This window comes from Seriola lalandi, unplaced genomic scaffold, assembly GCF_002814215.2.
Source record: "Seriola lalandi dorsalis isolate HSWRI2012SDOR001 ecotype SW California unplaced genomic scaffold, Sedor1 jcf7180002054365, whole genome shotgun sequence".
Lineage (NCBI taxonomy): Eukaryota > Metazoa > Chordata > Actinopteri > Carangiformes > Carangidae > Seriola > Seriola lalandi.
In genome coordinates, this window is record NW_019524918.1 from 37408 (window position 1) to 62720 (window position 25313).

Here is a 25313-nt window from a genome sequence, read left to right on the forward strand (position 1 = left end):
GATTTTTCCACGGATGTTCTGTAATTCGCACCTCTGACTCCTCTTTGGAAGAGGCTCTCCCAAGCTGTAACGTCCAGTGGATTTAATCACTGGGATGTCATTAATAAGTGATCCCTCAGCTGCATAAGAGCACCGCATCCACTTCTGAACTCAGAGCCCTCATGCCCTAATTCAGTGTGAAATGGTTGACAGGGAAGTGTGAAAATGGCTCCTGGAAAAAAAAAAACAACAGTTCAGCCAGAAAAGGGACATGCACACCAGTCAGTGCTGTGTTCTCCACACACACACACACACACACATACACACACACACACACACACACACACACTTACAAACTTGTTTAATTATTTGTCATCTTCTGTTAGGCATCACGTCGTGAAACAATCCCAGAGGCTTCCATGGAAACACTCCTGAGTATTGGCCACTAAATAAATGGCTTTTGGATTTCAACAATCTCCTTTGACTAAACAAGATGTTTGGGATGTACTGACAGAGCCAGAGGTGCACTGTGTGGCAGCATAATAAATGTGACTCAGCTATCCAATAATTGGTAATGTTCCTCTGTCAATTATCCTTGACACTGTGCTTTATAGGCTAAATCTACAGACTACCAATGGGTCAATTTATTCAACTTTTTGGTTGCATTATCCTGTTAAATCAGGGGATTTATGCAAAATAACTCTTTGCTTGCGTAATTCATTTTTGTGCATCTTAGCGTCGTGATCAGCCTATTCTAGCATTTTTAAACAGAAGACGTGCAGAAAGGTCTTAATATGTACGTTTTTAAACAAGTGTCAGACAGCAGTAGATGTTGTCCTCCTCTCAGATTTGCTTTCTATTTTTCAGGAGGCTTATATAGATTTAGGGGATCAGTTTGAGGAGGTTTATATTTTTGCTCCCCTCTACATTATCCTCTTCACTTCTCTTCAAACCGCCCTCCCCTCCAAACCCTCAGTCATCAGTCCACGCTTGCTCTCACCCGTGCGGAAACACAAGCCAGGCTGAAAAGTACAACAATGCAGAGTTGACAAGGAGTGATAGCAGAAGGCTGACACTGTGAGAGGATTAGGAAGATGATAATATGAGTGGGGAATGTGTTTCTCTTTAAATAGAACTCTCTCTGGGCCTTGACGATGGCTTAAAGTTTGCAACACATTACAGTGACAGATGGGCATTTATTGCTCTTGTGCAAATTCACGTCATCATATCAAATCACTCGCATGGGGTTATGTCCGGGGCGCGTTGGGGAAAAGCCTCTGTTCGTCGTTTGGCAACAAAGAAAGACCGTTGGTTTTTATGACTTTGGTATTTTTGCTTTTTAATCATCATCAACATAGCACTTGATGTTGATGAGTCATATCATCCTTTGGTTAAAAACATCTCCCTGACAGAAGAGAGGAGCCCCTTGACATCTGCGGTTATTTGATATTGTGGAAAGCAGAACTGGAGCTGTGTTGGCTGAAGAGCCGCTCTGACGCCACCGACTCAGGTCCGTGAGTTACGGCCCGCACAAGTGAGCAGAGCTGGAAAGCTGAAGAGCCCACAGGTGTTTCCCTTGTGCTGCATTTCATTGTGCTGAACTCATTAATGGCAAATTCTATCTCTGTCCGCCAGTACTGAAAACAACATGAGCAATGTGCTACTTTAAAGTCAATGCTCGTAATTGCAGTTGATTTACAAAATATGATTACTAAATGCTACAGCATTTCATAATGGCTTCAAGTAATTATCTCTGCATATTGTCAGTCACTGAAGATGGAGGATTAAGGAAGAGACTGTGGTGCTTTTTTGTTTCATTTTGTTTAAGATGACATTTATGACTGTTCCTAGTTTGAATTAATTAGTATTCATATAATTTCTGATGTTTATGTCAGTGTGCACAAACATAAAGCTTGCATGATCTGTACTGTTGTTACAAGGCCCTTTGTTCTCTCACAGCTAAATTTCATTTTTAAGAAAAAGAGGCTCATCATGTTAAATGAAGTCAATGCAAATGCATTTTCAAATTAATCTTATCTTGCAAGTCTGACACTTACCAACAATATTTGTGTGTGTGTGTGTGTGTGTGTGTGTGCGCGCACCCCTCAGCAGCTTCAGAGTGCTATTTCAGGTTAAGAAGTAGGATTTATGGTTGATGATGGATTAGCTTAAAGTTCAGGTGTAAGGGTTGAGGTAAGGCATGTACTGCTGATTCTGAAAGCTGCTTATCAGTAGTTTTGCATTTTTAGCCTCTTAAGTACAAATTATGTACATGTTACATCACAGTCATGGCATACCAGAGCATGACACAGGTTGTGAGTGATTTCCTATAGCTCCTGGCCAGCCATCAGGTTCAGTTTATGTCAGTGCAGTAATTAGATCTACTTGTAGAGACTAAACGTACTTGAGACATGTGATCCATCACTCAGTGCATTTAGCTGCTTCCATGTTTGCTGCTGGTTACATTGTCACTGGGTGGTGCATCCAGATGCAATGAGGGACAGTCTTGTTTGTATTTAAAAGTTTGCTTTGAAAGCTTTGACATCTACTTATAAGTGCCAACAAAAGAGGACTTTAAAATACTTAATGTCTGCAGCAGCATCACCAATGAACAATGACGTAAATGACTGAACATGAAGATGAATTCATGTTGTCTGTGATTTTCTCAAGCATGATTCAAGACTTTGCAAATTGATTTTCATGCTGTTCTGAAATGAATAGAAACCAGTGGCTGCCCATGGGAGTGAGAAAATCTATGACATTCAGGTCAGCAATTCAGTTGTAGTAAATGGGCTACACCATGCAAAACCATTAGCGTGTGAGGAATAAATGTAATCAGAGAGCAGAGCATCTTCATAATGATAGAACTGCAAGTACATGTATGTGCATTTATCTTTGTGTTTGCTGGTGTTGCACACTGACACAAGTGCTTCTTTTTCTGCAAGCATGCAAGCTGCATACCTGCCTGTGCCCAACACTGCACGACTCGCAAGGTGGAATAAAGCAGAGAAAGCCGTAGCTGAGCCTCCTGTACTAATCCTGAATAACATGCAGCAGCTCTTGAATAACATGTAGCAGCAATTACAGCACGTCACCGCATGGTATATTCAGTGGACATCTCATCCTTTCCATCTCAGAGCTGTTCTGACACATCATCCCTTGTGCCCACTCTATGGCTGACTGGGTTTGAGAAAAAGAGAGACCGTGAAAGCGAGACAGAGAGATCGACGGAAAAGCCGAGACAGAGATGGAGTGATATGTATGCTTGCATGGCTACATTGATGTACAGATGTACCCAGACACATACTCGCTCACATATGTAGTTGTATAAGCCATAGAAAAGACACACACACACTCACACACACACACACACACAAGCAGAATCCCAAACACCATTCTGACTGTTCAAACAAAGATATGAGGACTGTGTTGTTTCACCTGCAGTTGAATACACACCACAGCTAATGTTGCACATGTCTAGACATATTTGTGGATTATATGGACATGACCGTACCTTGTCGCAGCAATGATCAGCCTGTACAAACTCATGGGCCCACAGATGGAGAGATCAGCACACTGTCAGACAAAGTGTGAAGCAAAAGGCCAACATACAATCGACGCGTCCACTCCATTAACATGCTAATTAGGTCCAGCTAGCCACAATGTGAAGTCAACGTGAGAGCTGCTGCCAATGTGTGTGTCAGCTAAGACACTTTCCCTCTCCATGTTTGTGAATGGTGAATGTGTCACAGTAAATGCTGTGCCTGATGCATCATTCAGGCTCCCTTGAATATGTTATTTTAGGTGCAAAAAAAATTCAAATTCATCAGAGAACTTCTGCGCTGTTCCTGCCAACACTGACGCATCGCTGCCTCACTATTGTGGACTCAGACATGTTGGCATACTGAGCACTTTTGGCAGACTGGTGAAATCTGTACTTTGAAGTCATTTGTTTTGAATTAAGTGAATTTCTGTCCGGCAGTGTGCAGTGGTAAGACAGCTGATTCACGTGCAAAAAAAAAAAAACATTGGACAGAGCCAGGGCCGAGCATGTTTGGAGGACAGACGCCAATCATCCTGGTTTCAGCTCTCCATTTAACCCTGAGCGTAAATGGAAAATGATTGTATGCTATGGGAAGTCATATCATCGAGGATCTGTTGATGATAACTATGAATCAAGTGTAATAGCATTTACCAGCATGTCCATTAGTTTGGCAGAAAACAGACACACATATAAGATACATTAAACTCTAAAAAGCCTCTTCTAGAATCACACATGGTCACTCAGACTTGTTCTCCCAAAAATAAATAAATAAATAAATAAAATCCAGACATAACACTTCTCATAAATGATAAGAATTAGCTGCTCATTTCTCTTAAAGCCTAATCAATCACGAGAAGCTGTCAGGATGCAGGTTTAGATAATAGGCCTTCCCTCAAAGCTGTTATAGCTATAAACACTCATCACTATGATGCGTTTCATTTCGACTGTTGAAACAGCAATAATCGATCTGATGGCAGAAGGAAAACATGTTGTTTTTCCCTCTCCCCCTGGAGGCACACAGCACAAACACACACAACAGATGGTTTTTCACGACACGCACTAAATAAATACAAATATAATACAGACAGTGAGTATGTTGTGTGCTGACCCCCACCGAGCATGTGTGTTTCTGTGTTTTGCACTGTGTGTGTGTTCAAAAGTTGGACTATATCACATGCAGGATAGTTCAAACTTCTGAAAAACTCCAGTAAAGCCTATAATACAGTGCTTTCTAAAGTGGGGTCCCTGTGGGGGGCTCCAGGGGCCCCAGCTAAATGAGAAACAGTTTAATTTCACTATTATTTCACTCCCTGGATGATAGCACAATGGGAGCATGTATTACTGTAATCTATTCTCATTAGAGGTTTTACTGTCCTACTGTTGTCAGACATCCAGAGCAGACAGTTGCACAGCTGTGTGGCCAAATTAAAGCTAGAGAGAGAGACAGAGAGAGAGACAGAGAGAGAGAAAGAGACTGGTCATCAAATAAGAGTCTGTGGTCTAATGTGGGTTGTATCCGTCTGGGGGATCTTGATATTAAAAGTTTGAGGACCTCTTCCCTTTCATATGAAGTGCTAAAGGTCTTGAGTGTTCATTGTGTAGCCAGCGGTGAATAACCTTGTGAACTGCGGTTTGATCCATCACAGCTAGATGTACTGACACGCAGCAAATAATAATGCTTCGGCAGAGTGCAATGTTGGCAGAGATAGCCTTGTGACCCGGGTACAACTCATAAACTGCAGTGCGGCATCAGCTGTATAAATATCACATAGTCGTCCCCATGTTTCCTTACACAGATGAATATTTCATTCCCAGAAACCTTCGGTGCGTGTTGTGCAAATTAAAGATGCGCTTCAAATGGCGCATCGTCTGTAATAACATCTGCCGGGCAGCATGGTGCATTATGAACAGCCTCATATTTAAGCCAATGTTTTATAAAGGTAAAAAAAAAAGAACCACCACTGGATTCATACTGGCGACACTGTCAGAGCGCAGATTTCACCCAGGCTGCAGAAAACTAATGAAATAAGCAAAACAGTCAAATGGAGAGAATAATTCGGGGGCTAAAGTTGAGACTTACTCACCCCTTTTGAACATTTTGTAGGCCTAGGTGTATTTCGTCTTCTGTCCTCGGAGAATCATCTATTCTTATATTCCAGACTTAAAACTTGTGCGCTTTAGTTTTGAAGTTGATCCGGAGCCTTTCGTGGCTCGATCGTGTGAATGTCAGTTGTCACTCCTCTGGATTTTCTTGCGATCCACTGTGTTGAGTTGCACCGCAGGCTGCCGTGGGTTGGATGAAGACTGACAACAAACAATAATCTCCTTTTCCACAAAGTCTGGCGGACCTCGGTCGGACCTGGGAAATTAGGCGGCAATCATTGCGAAACAGACGCACTAAAATCATCCCCTCAGTCCGAAATAATAACTCCAGTGTATGTGTGTGTGTGTGTGAGAGAGAGAGAGGGGAGCACAAACGCACAGTGGTCCGATACAACCTCTGATAGCCAACTCCTTTTTTTTTTTTTAGACGCAAATGACCATGGAGGCTGCAAATCAGTTCTGGGGGCAAGTCGACGGTGAACACAGGCAGTCTCCAAAAAAACCCACAGATATTTAAATCCAAGTGGCCAATCTGAAATTCTCCTCTCGGTGCTTCAGATCCGTTCAAATCGCATCATATTCGTTAAAATCTCTAATTAACATAAGTTATTTGGATTCACATTCCGCCTCTGATGTCGGATTATAAACGCAGACTCCTCAAATCCTCCTTAATAATGTAGACTTTGATGCCTTCGGTTTCCTTAAACCCCCCCCCCCTCTTTTCAGCTCTCCTCTCCACTCGTAATTGTTACATTTCTGTGATCTTGTCTGTGTAGATCTCTCTGCTTTCCACCTATGGATCAGAGCTCGTTGATGCGCTCAAGGAGGGAGAAAGTGTGTTGTACTGCCTCAGCCCCTCCACCGGGCAGCATCCTGCTCCATCCATCTCACTGCCTCTGCCCCTGTCTGCGCCAGCCTGAGACACACTGCTCCCTGACACCAGAGGTCTTCATGATAGTAAATAGGATTTAACACAAGTGGACCAAACTTACATACAGCAGCTGTATATAGGTTATTAGATCTATTAACCAACCAGACAAAGCATCACGGGAGATTTGTGCTGCTCCCCATTCTGCTTTCATAAAAGAAACTGATTTCCTGATCAAATAGTCTGCAAATCAGATCTCTCTTATAGATAATGGATTATTGCATAAACTGAGTCTCTCTCTCTCTCTCTCTCTCTCTCTCTCAATCACACACACTCACACAGACACACATTTCTTTTATATTTTATTTGATTTTTAATGTAAAACACTATGAAACTGTCGCATTGAATTACTCATGCTCTAAAAATCCTCTCCCCTGTTTGATTTTATTGTAATTAAGTATTATTTTTCGATTAATTTTTTATTTGATATTTTAATTGTTATTTTTTATTAAGTTAAGCACTTTGAAACTGGGGCTCAGTGTATAAATTATGTTTTATTTAATTTTATTTAATTGTATGTTTACTTTCTGTTATTGTGTTGTTTCTATTTTTTTATCATATTTATTTACATTTTAGTGATTTTATATGATGTATAAAGCACCTCGAGACTAAATTGAACTTTTTATTTTATTTTATTTTATATATTGCCACTGCACTTTAACCCATAGAAATTCTGTATACCTTGGTGAACTGCTCTGGTCTATCGGTACGGTCCGGTCTTTCCTCCTGTCCCGTTCAGTGACATCGATTACATCGGTGCTCGACTTCTCTCCACTGTCCTCCTCAGTCGATTGGTTTCCCCTTTTTATTCCTCACATGTTTTATGTTTGGGGAAAAAAACATGGCTGCGCCTTCGAGTGAAGTCCAGATTGTTCCTGCCAAAAAGCCCACAGGTAAATATTAACGTGGAGAATGAACGTTCAGTACAGGAGGCGGTGAAATTTATCATTTCTATGAGCACGTTATACAGTTACCTGGCCTCCACGTCGATGAGAAGGAGCTACGACATTCAGTTTTTTTTTTTTTTGTCAGCACAACACTTGCACTTGCAACTGGCAATGATGTCTAGTCTGCATGCTGTTTACTAGCTCTCCGGCTGTCTACATTATAATCACTTTACATGACAGAACATTTGCTTCTTTAGCCTCATAGTTAGCATCCAGTTCGTGTTCAGTGTTGTCGACATGACTCACCAGGTTTCATTAGATCGATGTGGCGTATTTGTGGAACAGGAAGTCAGATTAGTTGAGTGTTTGAGGGTTTATGAAAGATGTTGTGTTTCAGTGTGGCGTTTGATTTAGTACAACACCAGATCAATATCTTCTTGTTGAATACATTGAAAATAAATATGACCTGAAAACATGGCATTTTCTCTGATTAGACGATTGCACGCCTAACGTCTTAGATAATGTAATTAATCTATTAATTAAATTGAGTTGCAGTGGTTGTTTGTCCTATATTGGACTTATATTTTACTGATGTTTTTCAAAGCTTGTGGATAATTTGAACAGGCGGCTGCATGCATTGTAAAGGAGGTGGTTGAGAGACCAGACACAAATTTTATAGTATGTGGCAGGATCTGATGTAGCTACTGTCAATGCTAAGGATGTTTACTTAAAAATGCAAGTTACATTATTATTCTTGGCAACCCTGCAGTGTATCCAACAGCATGACACAGCATACGCAATCTAACTTTGATTCAGACAGACATTTTCCAACATGATTTCAAACAATCCCAGCATGTACTCTGTCATTTTCCGCTTTAAACTTTTCAAAGGAAGACACACAAAAGAAATTACAAGGAAATTGTTTCGGTTCGCTCATACTTCCACATCCTGTTTATAGGGAAAAGCTATAACAGGAGCTCTTTGCAGACACTACAGTTATTAGTTGAGTCGTGTTTTTAAAATGTCAATAAGATAGAGGAGGTTTAAACTGCCAAAACATCTTCCACACTGCAAATCATCTGTATAGCAATTGACGCGATGCAGGGTTACTGCCAGAGGAGAAAGCTGACGATGATCCTTGTGGCCCATATCTAGAAAGGACTATAAAAGTTGTTTTTAATCAAGATTATTGTAGATAAGACGATACTAGACAGGAGTTTTTCTTGAAAAGCAAAACAGTGTCTTTAGTGTCTGGTGGCAAAGATTTACATAGACACTTGTTCAAAGGTTGGATTAATTACGATAACTTTAGTTTGAGTGTTTTAACAAGTTTTACATTTACATTTTTATAGAAAAAACAATTCTGAATGTCTGAGTTATTTATTGAACTCAACACCAAACCAATCATGTCAATACAGTGGTGGAAAATAAAGTGGTGCATGGTCCTGCTGTCTATCAAGAAAACCAACAAACAATAGCAGACAGAAGGTTGTAGCCAAAATACAAATTAAAAATGGAATAAAAGACAGTAAATTAAAAAATGCCGGTGCAGTCCCAGTTGTAGATTATACATTGTGCTTGTCAAATCCTGGCTGTACCTGGGAACAAGACTGTATTGGAGCTCAAACTCTGCCAGCAAAATCTCCCTCAGTGTATCTCCCATTTCAGCTGACATTTCCAGCTACACAGCAGCTGGTAGAAAAACATTTTCAGGAGATGCTACAACAAAAAATTTGTCTAATTCCCCACCTCTCCTTCCTCATTGTTTGTCGCCTATTACTGCAGAGGTGAGAGATGCATTTGTAAAGTGCTGATGACAAAACAACTTTCAACAACAACAGCTTTCCTGACCTGTATTAACCTCCTCCACACTCCAAGATCTTTTCCAAACTGTAGAACATGTCTTGCGCTTGTTTGAAAGTCTATAGCTTAATTTGGTGCAGGAGGCTCGCAAAGATTTAACTTCACCCATAACTCCTGCGTTTGTCTGAAGAATGTAAGGAGAGTTAGGTCTGTTAGATGATGGCTTCAGTCTGTGTTCACCACATTGCTAACAGCTCCATCATTTAACCCTCTCTTCAGTCCGAGGACCACGCCGGGTCGCCAATCAAATTCCAGATGAAATCCTGCAAGACGCCGAGTTACAGGAGGCGATCAAAGCCCTGCCTGCAAATTACAACTTTGAGATCCAGAAGACAGTTTGGCGAGTGAGACAAGCCAACGCTAAGAGAGGTGAGCTCTGTTCTTTCTTTAATATATACACTCGATTCATTTTGCACATGACTAGGAATCTATATTTACTCTTTTAACAGAGGTGTTCACTGTTGTTGCTGTTGGGGAAAAATGCCAGTAGTGAAATAAGCTTTACTGCAAAGGTAAAAACAGAGTCTGGGTGGTACTCACTTAAAAAAACAGTATTCAACAGTGTCATAGTGCTCACAAATAAAGTCGAAATATAGCTAAGTACACACACATGCACAGATATATAAAACACTTTAATTTGCACAATTGACTTCTGAATTAAGTTACATTAGCTGAGCTGGAGCAGAGGCTGGATGAAGTTACATGGAAGTAAAGGGTCTGAAATAAATACAGTCTTTTAAACTGTCCTCGCTTCACATTAGAGGCTGTGTAATTATTGTCATGAGATGGCAGAGATGGAGCAGAACACTTTTTGTTAAAAGTTAAAAAGAACTCATGACCATTTGCACTGTATTACTATTCCCTTCATCACCTTCATTCAACAATATTCATTTTATGTCCATGTAATGTCAGTGGCACCACAAGATAAGAGGTGTAAGTTGAGGGTTTATAACACAGTTCAGCACTCAAGTGTTTTCCTCTGCATTCTTATTCACACCTCATTAACAACTGCTGTTTATAGAGCGTTAGCACGTCAGCTTGAAGGTCTGAACACACAGGTTACAGAGCATTAAGAATCCAGTGTTTACAGACTGTGTGCATGAGCATTAATACAAAAAGCCCTCCATGAGCACATCTGCGCTTTGACCTACTTGGATGACGAATGTACAGTCTTGCGATGTTCACGCAGGTTTATCCAGTGTTTTGACAAATCAATGACAGACCCAGTTTTTAAAAGGCCATGTAGGTCGTCCCATATACTTATGTCAATGCAATTCAAATCTCTCAGCACTGAACACACATTTAACAATGGACAACACAACCGAAAAACTGTAAAAATGAATACATAAAAATTGGTATGTTAAAGATGATGATGCATCTGTGGCTCTGCTGTGACATAATTCAGGAAAAAAAGCCTTTTTTCTTGTGGTGTGTTCACTCTTATAGCACAGCACGGACTCTAAAGTGATGCAGGATGCTGTTCACAATCACTCCGAGTGGTGTTTTACAGACGGTTAGCACAGAATTTGTGAATGGGGATCGGTAATCCTCCTTTGATCTTCAGGGAGGGGACAGTCCGCCTGGGAATTGTGCTTATGTGTTATTGACAGAGTTGGAAGGATCCACTAACACTGCAGCTGATTGTGTGTTCACACTCAGACTACTTCTCGCCAGTGTAACTAAAAGCAAGTACAAGAGTTTATATTTTTTGGGGAATTTTTTTGGATGCTTATCAGAAGTAGTACTTGGCCTCATAAACAACAAAGAGTTCAAACCCAGTCTCTGAGCAAAAGGAGAAAAAATATTCTCTTTATCAGCTGGGAAACGATTTCTGTTGTTTCTGACAGACAGACATGTTGTATCTTTCGTTGTGATATCTTTTGTTCAGTGGTGTTATTTCAGGATGGAGGTCATTTAAAACGGATATAAGATATAGGTCGCTTAAAAAAAATATAGTTCAATCAAACAGAATCATCACATCTGAGATGAGTGGAGGAGCAAGGCCTGCAGTGGGATCGCAGCCTCAGAACTAAGAGTGTGGACACAGCGGGAGGCTTCACTGACATCGAGAAAGTGGTGTGTGGCAACAAGCACATCATTTTTTTTGCTCTAAAACTGCATTCAGTGACATGGGATGGTAATTTTACATCGTTATTATTAGGTGATAGTGACAGAACAAAAAAAAACAAAACAAAACAGGATTTGTAATTAGTACCAGCAGCTTTGGAGCGGTCCAGCCAGTCCCCTGTCAGCTTTACAGTGTGGAGGCTGAACTATTTTTCAAAGTCGGTAGGGAAACAAAGAAGCAAAGAAACAGAATCACTGATGACGCATCCAGTACTTCCCTTTCACTGTCTGTTTCTACAGAACTTATGCTCATCGATATGACATCGCTGGTGTATAGTGTTGTGAATGTGTGTTACACAGCCGACCCACAGTTTGGAGGGACGCTTGTGTGAGACTGTAGAAACAAACCAGGGTTCAGGCTTACGGTCTTCTGTGCTTCTATTAAGTTGTCATCATTGTGATTTGAAATTCCTGTGAGCTGGAGAAAACGCAGTGACGAGGAGTTCAGATGTCTCAGGCAGAATTATATTTATTGTAAGCTTTGCACTTAACTTTATCCTAAACATTCATCTATGAAGAGGCTATTGGTCACCAAAATCTGCATTCTCCAGGTTCTTACCTAATTAATATTACATATCTTGTCCCTTTCCCTACTTAGCTCATCCTTGACAAGAACTAGATTTGAACAATATCTTGTAGCTACTCTTTCCTTGTAAACCCTTATCTATAAGACTCAGGGTACCCTAGCTACGGATGATAGCAGTGTCTCCATCTAGACACATATTCATAATAGAAGCTAAACAATGTCTAACAATGTGAAAGTTGACTTTTACTTGATTTGCAGTGTTGCCTGTGAAACGGGTCATGGGGTAGTGTTACAATGCTGGCCTGCAGCCCAAGAAGAAAACCGTCCTTCACTAATATAAATGTCAAAATCCCAGTCGCTCCTGCCTTGGGTGGAAATATGTAGATGGCATGCCAAGAGGATTGAATCATTTTTTTGATGTCCCTGTGGGGAGTGTGTGGTTTACCACCGCCTGCTGGGTTTGCTTTTTTGTTGTGTGACGTTTTTTTATTTATTTAATTTATTTATTTATTTTATCAGAGCTCATCCTCTCTCTCTGAACTCAGAGAGTATAACACACCTTATCACCCCTCTCTCCCTCTCTCTCTCTCTCTCTCTCCCTCTCTCTGTCTTTCTCTCTCTCTATCTCTCTCTCTCTCTGTCTCTCTCTCTCTGTGCTCCTTTTTGTGTCCACCTGTTTCTTTGTCAGCCTTTGAACTCGCTTTTGAAATCGAGGACTAAGGGACATACAGTAGAATTTTATTTTTTCGCTGCCCAGGCTCTTTTGCTGAGCTTTATAAATAGTCAAAAGCCATGTGTTGTTTTGCTTAATTTCCTCATTTCATTCTAATTGTGTTGTTGTGAAATCATCTGTTGTGCATCTCAGCTCCTTACGAGAGCAGCTCAGTTCTGCAGACTTTGGCAGTCGGCTGTTTCCATTACTGTCGCACATTCAGTTCAAATAAAAACAAGTCAACACAAAATGTAATCAGATTCTGATAACTAGCTGACCTGAGTTTAGTCTTTTGTTAATAGAGAAGCAATAGCATTGAGTGACACGCTTATGACAGGAATTCAGACCTATGAAAAGGCCAGATGGAGGCTCTTCTGGCCATTAAGAAAAAAGATGGAAACAATGTAATTATCCATATTCTATAGAAACAAGTGGTTGTGCCCCTTGCAACACTGCTTCATTTCATTGTAGCTACTATATGTTTTTCCAGGTAATGAAACTCTGCTCTTGATGTAAAGTTAAACTAATATATCCACAATATTAAGAGAACAAGGTTGTCCACTGTGGTTAAATCATCTTTATTTGAAACTCGACCAATCCTGCGTAATATCATTAATGACATATTGGCTGATCTCAGTTTGTGTTCATTCATACCATATTTTCTGTGGCCTGCAGTGTGTTACGCAACAGTTTTTCAGCCTTGAAACTACTGAATCGCACTTGGGGAAAAAATAAAAATTAGACAAGACAGAGATAAAGCCATAGAAGTGAAAAAGCAGTACGGCCTTGAGTGTCTTGGGGGACCTTGAATCCATGAACAAGTTTCCCTTGGGGGTTTGTGAAATGCCTGAGGATTTGTTCTGTTTCCCAAGGTCTTCTCACAGCTAAACTACAGACAATCAAAAGCTTAGCACAGTTGACACTTTCCTGGTGCTAGTTTCCTTGAGCTTCAGGACAATAAGCAACACGTGGAGCCTTTAATTCCTCCTTTTAGTTTCTTCAGCCCCCCCCACCCCCCATGGTAAAGTTACTTCTATGAGAGCACAGGTTGTGGGCAGAATAAGAGAAAGCTGTAATGGGAATAATGTTGTAATCACAAAATCTTTTTCTTTTTTTCTTTTTTTTTTTTAAAGTGAATTTTCAATCGAAGATTCCTGAGTGCTGCATGTTAACTAACTACACATCCAGCTAAGCCACAGATGGCCCACCACACTGAACAGAAGTGCTTCACAAGTCCGGAATGACAATTACGTCCATGGCTGGGGACTTGTTTTTCTCCAATAAATGAATGGTCCTTTTCTAAATAGTCTTTTTGTTGCCACCCTAAATAACAGAACCAGCGTTTTCTTTCATCCCAGAGTACAAAATGACTCCTCAGTAAGCAGTCCAAGATGGCCTTTTCCCCTCTGTCTGAACAGCGTGTTCCTTTATAGAAAACATGACAGTAGTGAGAGTGCCGGCTGCCAGTGGAAAGTTCAAGCAGATCAGAGTCATTGTTGGTATCTACAGACCGGACACGCACATATGGAAATTTTTTGTGTTTGCTGAATACAGCTTTATGAATGGTGAATACACATCTGACATTCAGAGGCTGTTTGTGTGACTTTCATTCACGCATGTGGAAGTCTGCACATACTGTAGAGACTTTCCAAATGTAGACAACTCAAAATAAATAAGAAGTCATGATAATGAGTGTAATCTGTAAAATGTAGTGAATTATGTCAGAGTATTTTGGTTAATTTATATGATCAAAATGGGAATCAGGTTGGAACGAATTCTGCATATCCTGCCGTAGCAGCCAGCACCTCTAAAATAGTTTCAACATCATGGACACAGGATTTGTTCTAGGACTGTTGCATAAGTCAATAAACTGGGTATGTTTATATTTGTTCATTCAATTAATTCATTTTGTCCCCCTTTTTCTAATATTGGCCATTTCCATTCCATAACATACAGTATGTGAAGACAGAGGACAGACATGAATTATCATCAGCGTGCTACTCCTGCCTTAATTGACATTTGACGAAACTTCACAGCTCAGCCTAAATGTTACTGTACACATTCAGCCACAGCCACAATCAGAATCTGCTACAGGATGAACCCTATCTATAGCTGTAGCACTATTCTCATCTTCCCGGCCAAAACCCCCCTTTTGGAAATTCACAGTAATCCCTCGGCTTTATCCGGTCAGTTTGCGGTTCACTGATAAATTGGACTTCCCAGCAATTTCTTTAGTTTACCTCCTGTCTTTGATTGTTACCATAATCCCAAATGTAGCTCTCTTGTTGCCTGTACAGCTAATGGCGTTACAACAATAGATATGTCATAGGACAACAATGATTGGTGATTGACACTTCATGTTTGGCTTCATGTATAAGGGAGTTTTTTGTCACTGCAACTTGACAAAGCTGCTTGTATGTAATAGATAGATAGAAAGATACATAAATACACACAAACAAACAAACAATCATCATTTTTATCCTCTTGGGGAAATTCATGAAGTAATAGTAAAAACCATCCAAACTTTTCTTGTCTCTCTTTATGTCTCCATGATTTGGATGCTTTATTTTTCATCTTTTTTTTTTTTTTTGGAGCAGGTCTCTACTTCCAAAGTTAGAAGCAGCTTATCATGCATGCGTGTAAATATTCATTCAAACAGCCAGTCCCACCTCCAGCATCTGACTCACCTTTTCGCTGGGGGGAGCAGATGGAGAAGGCGCTTTGCTTCTGTCAGCCGGGGCAGAGGTGTGCTCTGAAACCTTTCTCTGTTAATAAACTTGCCCTTTTCGAGGTAATGACCTGTCTCTCACTGTCTGCATGAGCTCCTGGTGATCCCTTAACCTTTCATCAGTAAATAGTGCTCTCGCTCCTCTTCTTCGCATCGCTCCATCTATCACTCCATCTCCTGGCCATCCTCCCTCAACCTTCCCGGCCTTTAGTCGATCCCAGCTTTTATTGTTTAATGCTGTCTGGCACTGAAGTCTCGAAATCGTTTCGGGCCTAGTCATGTGAAAACATTCAGTGTTTTCGAATTATAAGTGTCCGTGGAGACATTGATGGATTTATTGAAGTAAGGTGTGACAGAGTGTGACTGGGGGAAAATGGCACGGTTGATTGCAGCAAAGCCTTTGCCTCCAGGTGCTGACTCCGTGTGTCTGAAGCGGTGACAGGGAGTTCACACTGAAATGGTCAACACCTTGTGAATGCATGTCTGTGATCATTTTACATTCACACCAACCTTAAATAACTGACTTCACAAAGGGCATTAAATGGGAATAAGAAACCTGTTGACAGGAGGCCTTGCTGACACACACACACACAACACACACACACACACACACACACACACACACACATACAACCACTGAACAGTGGAACCTCTATATTTCACACAGTTACAAACAGACAAAAAACACACTCACACTTAACTGAAAATTAGTTAATGAGTTTATGAAATAATCCTCAAACTGGAGTCTACATTTGAGTTTTGTATTTAAAACAATAGTCAGTTCTCAGCTAATTCCATCAAATGTTAATGTTTTTAATGTTTTAGGGTTTTTATCTACTCTGAAAAGTATGTTTATCTGCTGGTGAAACAAGGGATTTCCTTAACGTCTTTCGTTCTCTTGGAAAACACGTTTGTTCATTGATGTCTTTACTGGATGAAATGGATTGGAATTATTTTTGCTAATTGATTAAATGTTTGCGTCATTTTATCAAGCAAGATTTCCAAATACTTTCTGGTTCCAGCTTCTCAAATATGAGGAATTCCTACTTTGGTCTGTTTTTATATCTCTGACAAGTGGCTCTTCTCTTGACGGTTTTGCACTGTTAATCCAAACAAGAAATTTAAATTTCACATGGGGCTCCGGGAAATTGTGATTCTCACCATCACCATATCCGTAATCGGTTGTCTGGAAAAACAATTAACAGATTTCTGGAGAAAGAAAAAGTCATTAGTTGCAGCCTGAATTGGTATATCGGTAAATGTTACACTCTAACTCTACTCTATTTCAAACTGAGGAACTAGGGAAACTATTATTATTATTAGCGTGTGAGCCATCTCCCAGCACCGTATTTGCTTTGCTTACTAATCTCTTCTCTGTCACTCTTGTCTTTATCCACTTCACGCTCTGATTCCTGTCCTGTTATTCCTTCCTGCGGGGTTAGCGTTGGCATAATCAATATCTGACTAGTCACTGATACCGAGATGTCATCATGTTTATTGATGACAAGATGGGTGGATTAATGTATACTGAATCATGGACTCCGCCAAAAGACATAGAAGACTTATCTCGTAAGAAATCCCCAAAGGACAGGACACTCATTAGTGCAGTGACATTTTATTTATTTATTTGACCACGTATAACTCATAAAAATGTCTGTATTTATAGAGATGTTGAAAAATGAAAGCTCTACTTTGAAAGCATTACTTTTTATATAATCTTCTAATCTAATTCTTCCCAACCTTTTCAACTCCTGGCCCACATGAAAATCTCAAAAATGTTAGCAGCCGACATCCAACCCCATGACAACACGGAGTTCAGATAATGTGATAATGTGTTCTCAGAGCACTTTTTTTATTTTGATGGTAATGATCGAACACATTGAAGCGGAAAATGTAGGAAGTCTCCACAGTTGTTTTTAAAGACCATTTTGTTTTAAAACATTTTAAAACACTATTCACATATAATTATATACATATAAGGAGAGGAAGCTGATCCAGGAGAAGCAGCTGATTCAACTGACACAATGAAGCATCGTGACTAATGTCACTATAGTTCCAAAGCTCACAGCAGCATCATGTGTAAATTTATCAAAAAAATGTGCTATATACGGCTTCATATTAATATGTTTTATATTATATAGAAGTTAAACCAGCTTATTTGGTTTCAAGCTAAATGACTCATTGCTTTTCTTTCTCAGAAGCTCATATTTTCACTTGAGCTAATTTATTTAAAATCCCCCGCACAACGTGTTAGTGGTGAGCTCGCACTTTCCATAGAAAACATGTTATTTAAATTTTCCTTTTCCCATTACAACCTTCCTTTTAATATACCTGCACCTGCTTTTTTAGAGGTGGAGACGCTTTCATGCAATGCTGATCCCCACATTTATATTAGCAGCAAATCCAGCAGAATGTGCAACCTCGCATCACATCTCCAGTCATCATTTGACATGTGACTTTTCTTGAAATGAATATGCATAAAGGAACAAGCCGTACTTCACTGATTGCAGGCATGGTGCAGTTGAGATGACAGGGAAACCGTGCTTCCAGGGCCTTCTGCCTGTTTGATAAAAAAAACATGTTCGTCTCTTGATGCAGAGTGAGTCTGAAACGAACCACTTAAAACCACTTAGTAAATCCTGCCCTAATCGAGATTTTTCCATTGGTTCACCTCAGTAGATCAGTAGGTTTCCTGTTATCAACATGCAGCAGCATCAGCAGGACCAGTGTTTTGTTAATAGGTTGTTTAACTTCAGTTTTATAGCAGCCTCATCAGTAGTTTGTCCGTAATAAATTCCAGCTGTGACACGTAAACTTGTTTAAAGCTTGTTTTTGTGTGTTTCAGTAGCAGAGAGAGTGGATGTGTGTGAGTCGCAGAGCCAGTGGCAGGCATAGAGAGACAGGAAAAAGAGTGTTTAATGGCTCGGTACAAGCCATGAGTTGTAAGGATAGACCTGTGGTGATTGGTTTGAACTATATTTCCAACAGCCCGTCACCCGCTAAAATAAACCAACAGTACTACTGTGGCAGAGGGGAAATTGCCCTGAAATGTCACTATTTGCTGTCAGTGGCGTACTCCGAACCAGTAGCAGGGGCTATGTATAGTTGTACTCTCCAGGATTTATTAAATAATATGTTGCCGTCACTCTAGTGCAAATGTGTAACTCTTCTGTTTGCTTTTTTTTGTTTTGTTTTTTTTTCTCCCCACTCTCACCAGTGGCCTTGCAGCTTCCAGAGGGCCTGCAGATGTTTGCCTGTGTCATCGCTGACATCATTGAGAGGTAAGGCAGAGAGAGAGAGAGAGAGAGAGTAAGCAAGCCGTTCTGAATCTTTATTTGCTTGAGTTATTTGAGAGTCTCTGAGTGAGCAGCAGCGGACGAACTCTAACTGCCACAGCCACTTGATACTCATTAGGAAAGCGAGAGCTTTATCGTAATTCCCCGCCTTCGACTCAATCAGGGATTCAGCAGAAAATGAGACACAATTGCACTGCTTTTACGACAGTGCCGATATCGCAACTTCCCTTGGTCACAGTTTGGAGGAGGGGACAGATATTATTCTTGTTAATTACATCTTCTTTCAGTGTGCATATGCCCTATTGCACACCAGCACTCCGTCACACAGACACCACAAAGTTGTTGCTTTGTTTTTTTCATCCTGCAGCGAGAAGTGCTTCAGGATTAAAGTGCTTCACTGTGGTTTGGTCTGCACTGTGCTAAATAAAATTTGTACTTAAGTGCTTGGTAAACAGAAACACACATTCTGAAATACACTTGTGCGAGGGCCACTGTGAACTACAAGAAAGAGCTGCGTTGTTTTTCCACTTTCCTCCCTGGTTGTTGTCTCTGCGGTCTCATCTCACCTTGAGTTGACCTCTGTTTCTCAGGAGCTCTTTTCTGCTAAGTGTTTTCTCAAAGAAAATGGCTGCTATCATTAAACACCTAGAGTGGATCTCTTTCATAGGTGTTTAGTCAATACTAACCTGATTATGAGATGGACAAGATGAGGAATAGAGTGGCGGGAGCTGCCAAACGTTTTTCAGGCAGGCTGGATATTTGATTTCACGCAGGAAACTGGGATCACAACAGTTTGTCTGTATTATTGTGTTTTTGATTCTTACATGCATTTTATATTACTATACTGAGACACATTTATTTACCATATAAATTATAAAGCTTTGGTCTTACTCACAGAAGCATCTGGAGGGCGGTTGTCTTTCTCCTTTGCCTCAACTGTTTTATCTATCCTCTATTTTTTTACACCATCATTTTGTTCATTTTTTACTCCAGCTGTATCGGACTTCTATCGTTTTATCTTTCTATCACTCTCTTAATAGGCATTTCTTTTCACTACAAGAAAGACGATAGAGTGAAATTTTGATGATAGGGGTCTGGTCTTATCATTCCTGCTGCTATCAGACTGAGAGCTACTAACGTGTGCTGCATGACTTTTAAACCACAAACCCATGCAGTTCACATTTATACGTTTGAAGAGTCACTGTCCATCATAGAGTCTGCTAAATCGGCCCCATCTCTTCTAATGAGAGCAATTAGCGAACACTAATTGCTTTTCTCACTGTCTTCATACCTACTCGTCGATCGCTCACGTGTCTGTCTTTTTCACCCGCTCTTCACCATCCACACGATTTCTCCCTGAGACTGCGGCAGGGAAGCAGCTCTCAAGGTTTCCCTTCATTAGGTCCTTCTATATAGTTTCCCTTAAGCCATTTTGCCTCTGCATGTACTGTTTTAGTAATTTCAGTCTCTCCAGATTTAACAGATGGGTTCTTTAAGTCCTGGATCAGAGCCTGTGCAAAGTTCTGAGTATCTTCCATCTTGTGCACCGACGTCTTGTTTGTCCTGGATCATACAATGGCAGTTGCATCCTTAAAGGATATTTACATTTTATTTCAACTTGGGATTTATTTTTTCAGGTTTTCCTATGATAGCATTTTACTGACCAAAGTAACGGCTGAGATCTGGGAACATGTTGATATTGCTCCAATAAAGTTGGATAAAGAAAAAAGTGAGGCAGTCAGACAGATTGCAAACAAGATGGGAGTTCAGACAGATTATCTAAACCGCTTTATTTGGAGGGTGAAGTGAAAGTGAGCCCACCTAAATTGTTGGCAATAATCCCTGATTGCAAAGGAAAGATATCTGTTTACACATCGACAGCAAGTGCTGTAGGTCAAAACTGATCGACAGAGTTTGTTTGTAAACTGGGATGTATGTTTACAACTGTTCACCTATGCTTTTTTTTTTTTCCCCCAATACTTACGTTTGTTTAAAACTTTTTTGATTGTTTCCAAACCTACAACTTGGCTGTGTTATCATATTAGTGGCCGAAACTATGAAAATAAGATCAAGTCCCAATAAACAAGGATCATCCTCTGACCACCAGAGACACTACATGACAGTGGTTGACAGATTAGAACACCATGAATACCTTAGGAGACACAGCAACTGAGTCTTTGTTAAAGGTCTGCACCTGTAGGATTGGAAGCTGCGGTGTGTGTGATGAAGTGTGATGACCAAAAGTCTGCAGTTAATGGCACCCACGACGTCCAGTTGCCTTTTGATTTACCACGTGTAGAGGTGATGACCTGGCTGACTGAGAATCTACTGAAACATGCTTTGCATCTGTGATGGCCACAGGATTGGCAGTTGTGGTTGACAGCCACATCAACTGTCAATGGGAGCAAACAGTGACGCTAAAGTCGTCAGCTTTTATCCTCATGTGGGGATTAAATTGCAACATTTGTAAAGAGGAGCTAAAGAAACTCGGTTGTCTTGGTCCGGATAGATAATGCCCTGGAAGTCAGAGTAGTTTCGATAACGGTGTCAACACAATAACTCACAATATGGCTATTTCAGAGCACTTTATCGTAGCAGCCACCAAGACAGTTGCTGAATCAATGAAAATCTAGCAAATGGGCGCACCCATCCTAATGTGGATCTAGTGTAGGATTGGAGGGTGGTGTTTGGAGAGAGTGAATGACGGCAACCTCTGCATGTTGGCACAGCAGTCAGCTGACCTTGTGTTGCCTAGCTTATGTTGAGGGTTACCAGAGGTCCCAGGAGTTGGGCGGCTCTTCCGTCACCATCACTGCCACAGTCCCTCGTTCTCTGGAGACAGGGCTGAGGTCCATATCAAAATGGGTATGAAAGGGCTAAGCTGTCCTCAGAGTAAGGCGCTTCAGTGGGATGGACTGCTAAGTCTTAATGAGGACAAGCTGCTCTGAATTATGGCCATGCTGCAGTTAATACACTTAGGTCAAAACCCACACCCTTTCTATATGCGCACTTTACAGTCTACCATGCTTAATGTGCTAGCCAGTGAATTTCTTTTTCTAGCATGGTCTATATATATGTCTACTCATCTATTTATACATCTATCAGTATGTCTTTTATGTCTGATTCTCCCTCTCTCTCCTTGTCTTTCTCTTTTAGTCGCATTCCCAGTGAAAACCAGGGGAATAGACATGATGTTATTATTTTGCTCTTACTTACAATGAAACAGCGCTACAAACTGGGTCCTCCAAAGTGACCAACACTTTCTGACTTCAAAATGCTTTAAAAAGAATTCCAACCAAAAAAACAACAAAATAAATACTTGTTCAGTTTGAGTTTGGTTTAGTTATTCAAATGTTTAGACAGTGTGAACTTTCTGCCCAGCTGCCAGAATCCAGATGAGAGATGCTCTGAGTGCTCAATATTGCTTATGTGAGTCGCCTTCAGTATTACCATGCACTCACAGCAAATAAGCTTTGCCAGAGCCAGCAAGTGATATACTGTCATCTGTTTGCCCTGGGTTTCACCTCTCAGGCAACATACAGGCTGTCCTATCATCTAGGGTGGAGGTTGCTGTGAATGTAACCAACCTGAGAGTAATCCTGCAGACACTACTCAGGGCTGAATAATACATTATTTATCAGGTCTCAATCAAGGAAATTATAGGTGATTATAAGGTAAAAGGTTATAAAGTTATAGATTATAAAATCATAAGGTTAAAGCATACATATAATAAAGCAGTTTTAGTTGCATTTTCTTATGGAAAAGATGATAACATATTTTACCATGATTTGTTACTTAGTAGATGATGTATGTATATAAATGCAGGACATAGCCTTTCCATTAAAACTCATTAATGTATCATCCGTAAAATATATAAGAAAAAGAAGAATTTTATTTATAGAGCAATTTTCAAACAACATACATACATACACATACACAAATACAGTATATACACATATATACAAATACACATATTAATGCTCACAGCTGACCTGAACTTTGACTGAGACCTGGACTCTGGAAGAGTTAGAAAACCCAGACTAGCAGACCTGAGGGGCCTGCTTGAGCAGTACGGTGTAAGAAGCTCAGAGATTTAAACCTAGTGCCTGATCATTCAGAGCCTTGTATGTGATTAAAAACACTTTAAACTGGATTCTAAAAGAGACTAGAAGCCAGTGCAGTTGAGCCGAAATTGGTATAATGTGTGAGAATCGCTTTGTTTTGGTCAATACTACAATTTTGGAGCTGCCCCATACCATGATTGTTCACACGAGTAAACAAGGCATTACTGTAATCAAGGCGGGAGGATGTAAGAGAATATATAATTTTCTCTGTGTTACTGAAAGACAGAACTGATCTAATTTAGGAAATATTCCTCAGTAGATAAAACCAAAACTGGACTACCTTCTTTACATGTTGCTCTATAGGCTCAAGTCACAGCCCAGGATTTACAGTGTACATATATATATATATATATATATATATATATATATATATATATATATATATACACACATATATATGTGTGTATATATATATATATATATGTGTATATATATATACACACATATATATATACACACATATATATATACACACATATATATATATGTGTGTGTGTGTGTGTGTGTGTGTATGTATGTATGTATGTATGTATGTACAAAAACATTCAAGCATCCATGTAGAGATGCTAAAATGTTAGGATGATATAAGGTGGGGGTTAGTCCAGGGCTGTTTAATTGAAATAAAACATGTGTCTTATACGCTGTCAAATTAGTGTATAATATTCTGTAAATAAACTGTATAATATCCCTGGATTTTAACATTTCATGACCTCATTACTAACCTACAGATGTTTTTCCCACATAATAATCCATATCATATATTGGTTTTCAGTTCACACTATGCAGGCAAAGAAAGATGTGAGCCCACTTGATACTTTACCGTAGATCTATAGAATCTTTGAAGTAAGCTCCTCCGATGCCTGAAGTCTAAATACCCACAGTGCCTCCCTCCTCTACCTGATTCTCTCCATGCCATTTGATTCTTTACTCTTCCAGCGTTGAGATTGTCATAACAAATTCAAACAAATTCATACCGAATACAAAGACTTATGTTTTCACCAGTAAACAAAAGAGGAAAAGCTTTCAGAGTAAAAGAAAAACAGTAACTTGTGCAGGCGGGCGATGATGCATGTGCTGTCACTGTACCATATGTTTTATTGCCTTTGATGGTATGCCAGCTGTCTCATTCTAGCTCTGAAAGATACTTTTATGAACTTACTTCAGTATTTACTGCTGCTGCTTTTGTGACAGTGAAGGAATATAAAGCAAGTAGCAGAAAGCCGGGTGTGTGGGACCGTCGCCATATCCTAATCCTGAGGAAAGCAGTAGCATTTAATGTTAATCACTGTTCTCCTGGCACAAAAAACTCTGGGCCTCTACATGGAGATGTTGGCCTGTAACCTAATCCAGGGTCTTGGTCTCTGCTGTTTGGTGCTTGAACTACAAATTCGCTGAGCACACAAGGCCAAAGGGCTCCTATTATTGAAGTGAAAAACAACAGTGAAAAATGAAACATTACTTTTGCTGACTGAACAATAGTCATCAGATTCCATTTGTCAGATCATAGGAGACAAACTACATGTTTTAATTGTGGTGCGGTTTTATTCAATAGTTTAATAAGTTTTCATAGACGTAGATTAAGTCAACATGTTTTGATGTGATTATATTCAGTCTATTTCCATGTTTCTGACTGCACAGGGAATCTGCCTTTAACAGCTATTACATTAAATGACTAAATTAACATAATGGACACATTTATCTTAGCCCTTGTTTGGAATATTTATACTGCTGTTAGACTGATCTGCTATGTGGATCTTTGTAATTATTTAAATTTTATATTCAGACTCGCCTTTTAAAGAGAAAAATGATATATCGCCTCAAAAAAGGCAAAGGTATAGTACAATGAACATAAAGTCAAATGCATTGAAATAGTGAACACAAGAAAAGAAAGGAGGATAGCAGGATAGAGGAAAGTAGAGATCAGTAAATTAAAATGTATGAGTAATTTGCTTTTTGCTTTTTTTACTATGAGCCTCGGCACTCACCAAACTACTCATTTCCCTTAGACCTGGCAGTTTCCCTAAACCAATTCACCACATTTTCATGCACAATAACAGTCAGCAAAAAAATATCCCGGGTCTTCAGACGACAGTATAATGAGGCCCACATTTCTGATTAATATAGAAACAAGAGTAGGAAGGAAGCTTTCCCAAAAATGGCCTTATAAATAAAGATAGACCAGTGACTAAGCCTGCGCATTTACAGAAACGGCCAACCAGCCCCGGCAGTGAGTATACAGTGATGAGTCAGAGATTTACCATTTGTAAGAATCTCAAAACAGCATAATAAACAGTGTCTAACATCCAAAGACACTGAGCTGATGGAGGGAGTCACAACATATCACCATAACAATAGAAAAATGTGACAAAAAAAGAAAGAAAAAACTTGTGTGTGTGAAACATTATGGTGAAGAACCAATTTAGGGGATTAGTCCTGATTGTAATATGAGCATACATGAATTCCAATACAGATTTTGAATGCATTCATAAAACATCA

At 39.9% G+C, this 25313-nt stretch overlaps 1 protein-coding gene across 1 annotated transcript in view; it reads left to right on the forward strand.

Moving 5' to 3' along the window:
- The first annotated feature begins 7331 nt into the window (after positions 1–7331).
- Positions 7332–25313, forward strand: part of dph1 (diphthamide biosynthesis 1) — a 55926-nt gene continuing 37944 nt past the window's right edge. The window contains exons 1-3 of the mRNA XM_023408534.2: positions 7332–7447; positions 9524–9673; positions 18615–18678. Coding sequence (XP_023264302.1) covers positions 7378–7447; positions 9524–9673; positions 18615–18678 — 284 coding nt within the window. The 5' untranslated portion in view covers positions 7332–7377. The remainder of the gene's footprint in view (positions 7448–9523; positions 9674–18614; positions 18679–25313) is intronic.